A 3,868-nucleotide genomic window follows, 5' to 3' on the forward strand; every position below is an offset into this window, starting at 1 on the left:
AGGGAAAGTGATGAATAGGAAAATGGAATATCCATCAGGTGAACCGCTTACTCATTTGCCACCGTACCTATTCCATATAGAAACATCTTTAGTATAGCGTGAAATTTTTAAAGCTTACCTAAGTACCTAATGTGATTTTCATTGTGCAATGTAAATGTGTATACGTGGATTGTACGTTCGTATTTCGTCTATGATTTTTATTAAATTATAAGATTTAATTAAAAGTTTCAGACGCTAGTCGTTTACGAATAAAATTATATTATTATTTAGTAAAATATTTTCAATTTTTAAATGACATATTTTAGAAACCGTTTAACATGCATGATGCCTGCCAAATGTAGGTAACACAAAAAGTAGGTACCTATAGCTAATTTCGTCCTAATTTTGTGCTTAAGCTCTATTCATGGAGATAGATCTGCTACGAATGGCTCCGAGCATGTGTAGTTTGGAGTTCGTCTGTTACATTAATGCGGCACTAGCACGGTGCTCGACACCGACGCAGCCGTGTGCACCTCGGCCTGAGTACGGTGTGGAGTTACGTAACGCGATGTTTTAGTCCTCTTGTGTTTACAGCGGTCGGCCGGCGGCGGCGGGCAATTGTCGCTTGTCCCCACTGCGCATCGATCCGCTCCGCCCAGCGCTCGCTCCTCCCACCCGGACCCGCGCCCGCCGCCCGCTCGCCACCGCGCGCCCTAGCTGCACCCCGCGCCCCGCGTCCCGGCGCCGGCCTTTGTCGCGCGCCGCCCGCGCGGTCACCTGTGTCGCACGTCCTCAGTCGCAAGGCGGCCGCGTCGCGCGCCACCCGCTTCGCACCGCGCGCTATATTATGACAGTGACGTGATGGAAGGCAAAGAGTTTGGTGCGGTCCCCGGCCTGCCCGCCGGTCTGGACTACTTCATGATGCCGCGCGTCAGCCAACCGGCGCCGCAGTTCGACTTCAGAAAGTTAGGAGCCAGCTTCAGCGGTCGCGAGGAGGAGCGTGAGGAGCCACGCTCGCCGGAGTACGCGCCGGAGCGCCGCGACCCGCCGCCCGCGCCCTGGCCGCTCGGCCTCGGCGTGCAGTTCGTCAACCCCGCCACCGGCAAGAAGAGAGTGCAGTGCAATGTCTGTCTCAAAACTTTCTGCGACAAGGGAGCTCTTAAAATTCATTTCTCGGCGGTGCATCTGCGTGAAATGCACAAATGTACAGTGGAGGGGTGCACCATGATGTTCAGTTCGCGCCGCTCGAGGAACAGGCATAGCGCCAACCCGAATCCCAAGTTGCACTCACCACACGTGAGGCGCAAGATATCGGCGCACGACGGCCGTTCCGCGCAACCGTTCCCGCTGTTGCCTGCGCTGGCGCGTCTACCACTGCCACCACCCTCGTTGCTGCCGCCCGAGCTGGCCGCTCGGCTACCGACCGCGCTCGCCGCCCCGCCGGGACCCACACCGCTGCCTCCTCGAGTACCTCTCGACGACCTTCGTAACTTCAGTGAAATAGAAAAAATGTATAGGAAGATACCATCACCACAGGATGCCTCGCGTCATGTGTTCGACGTTCTTAAGCCTTCTCCACCTCGAGAGGATGAGTGTATTAAACAAAGTGAAAATATTGAACGCACCTCTAACGAAAAGCAAGAAGAGGAGACGCTTGATGTTAAGTCACCGGTGATGGGCAGGTTAAATTATGACGACGAACCCGAGGACTTGACTGTAAATAAAAGACGAGAAGAGACCGAGTCGATGGTGCAGTCGGAACCTAGCGGTCGAACCGAACCGACCGTCGGCGATGACAAATCGACCCTGGTTCCTAATAAACGAAAGAGAAAGAGCGGCAACCCCACGCGGTGTTCACAGAACACAGTAGAGTACAGTGTTTCCGACGAGGAATATAATAGTGATTTATTTAGAACCATCTCAACTCCCGGCTCGAGTCGGACAGAAGAAGAACCCCTATCGCTCAAGAAACAAAAGCCAGAAAAATGGGAGCCATTTCAGAACGGTGCGGAGGTTGTGGACGCGGAAACAGTGACGCGAGTGAAGGCCGAGAGCGAATCGGACGACGAGTCGAGTGCGCCGAGCGTTGTGCGCGAGGGGCTGCGGCTGCGCTCCGACCTGTATACGCCGAGCGACAGCGGTAGCGACCTGCTGGCGTTGGAGGAGCGTCTAGCGCGCCCGCGTTCGCCCTCGCCTCATAGCGACCTCGCCGACGATCGCACCGACTTCAATGATCTCGAAATACCGATCGACGATGAGAATCCAGACCGATGCACGGCTTGCGGCAAAATATTTCAGAATCACTTCACGCTGCGCATGCATTACAGGAACGACCACTTAAAATTGCTTCACCCCTGCGACGTTAACGGGTGCGATGCCGCTTTCCCTTCTCGAAGAAGTAGGGACAGGCACAGCTCTAACGCCGATTTGCACAGACGATTGCTATCGACTGGACCGCCGGACTCGCGGCAGCGAAGGTCCTCCTTCGAGGTCAACGCGGAACTCCTCAATAAATTGTACGCAGATATAAAAGGTCTCGCGTCGACGCTCGAGAGTCTCCGATACGGCGGCGACGAGTCCCCGCAGCTGCCGGCCTACGTTACGGAGACGATGAAGTTCTACAGTCGAAATTTAAGCGCATTACATGCGGGGTTCCTGCCGCAGTTGAGGGACCGAGGTTTTTTTCCCGGGCCGTTCCTGATGGGTAACGGGGCGCCGCAACCGGGCGGGCTGTACGCCCCCGCCGGCGCGCAGTCGGCGCGGGAGTCGATGTCACCTTTGTCGGCATCCTCGCCGCCGGTGCTCTCCCCTGGCCGACTCGACGCGGCGCACGCCAGGCCGCGGGACGACGCTAAGCTGCTTTTTCGGGAGACGACCGAGTCCTACAAGAAGATGACGTCGCTGTGCGAGCGGCAGGAGCAGCTGTACCAGCACCACGTGCCGGTGTCGTGACGCGGCCGCCCCCCGCGCCCTCCACGTCCCGCATGGTGATACCTCATTTCTCGAAGCAGTCGGCGCCTTATAGACTCTCGTATATTTAATTGTTAATAATATTAATTGTGTTAATTCTATTTAGTATTTCGTTTTGTATTTTTTCTTGTGATATTTAGACAAATATATCGTAATCGGATCCCACGAACTGTAAGTTATAAGGGACGCCACCGCTCGGGTGTTTGTGAACCGAAGTGCAATACGGACATACAATATTATAAATTTAACTGGAGTCGGCGCGGCGGCGATGTGCGACATGAGTCGCGTAGAGTATTCGTGTAATCGATGTTGAAAGTAAGCGTTATAACTGATCAGCTTCATTTATTGTTCTGACGCAATAAACTCATTGAGGAAAAAACGTAACATTGTTTTTTATTTACGACAACGCGGACGCCTCGGTAAGTCGTGCCGAATTGTAACATAACCTAATTATAGCTAACAACATTAACTGCATGGGCTCGTGGGAGCTTGTTCAAGTGGAACGGCGCATCTGTCTTTTTTGCTCCGTTTGGTTAAAGTTTTACGCTACACTGTTTATATTTAACTAACTAATATAACTATAGTTAACATTATACAGTTAGTTATTAGATCCAATACTTTGTCTACATTCATTCAAATACCTATGACATAAAACGAAACGAGGCGATAACCATCACTTAAAATCTTGATCAAAATAACTTCAGGTCAAAACCCCTCTGAATCTGAACCACTAGTTTGAAAAACTAATTACAAATATTTTATAGAGATTAAATGAAAGAAAATATCTAATTAAATAGTACTTTTACATAATACCTGCACATATCAGTGAAGAAATTCAAAGATATATTTGAAGACATCCAAGTCATCCAGGGCCAGCGTGGTTGACTATGGCCTAGTCACCTCTAACTTAGAGTAGGCA

At 51.6% G+C, this 3,868-nt stretch overlaps 1 protein-coding gene across 1 annotated transcript; it reads left to right on the forward strand.

The window, feature by feature from the left end:
• Positions 1-744: 744 nt before the first annotated feature.
• Positions 745-3,349, forward strand: LOC106709991 (zinc finger protein basonuclin-2). Its single transcript, XM_014501922.2, has one exon. The coding sequence runs from the start codon at positions 841-843 to the stop codon at positions 2,929-2,931; it is 2,091 nt and encodes a 696-aa protein (XP_014357408.2). The 5' UTR covers positions 745-840; the 3' UTR covers positions 2,932-3,349.
• Positions 3,350-3,868: the final 519 nt, after the last annotated feature.

This window comes from Papilio machaon, chromosome 20 (assembly GCF_912999745.1).
Source record: "Papilio machaon chromosome 20, ilPapMach1.1, whole genome shotgun sequence".
In the NCBI taxonomy this organism is placed as follows: domain Eukaryota; kingdom Metazoa; phylum Arthropoda; class Insecta; order Lepidoptera; family Papilionidae; genus Papilio; species Papilio machaon.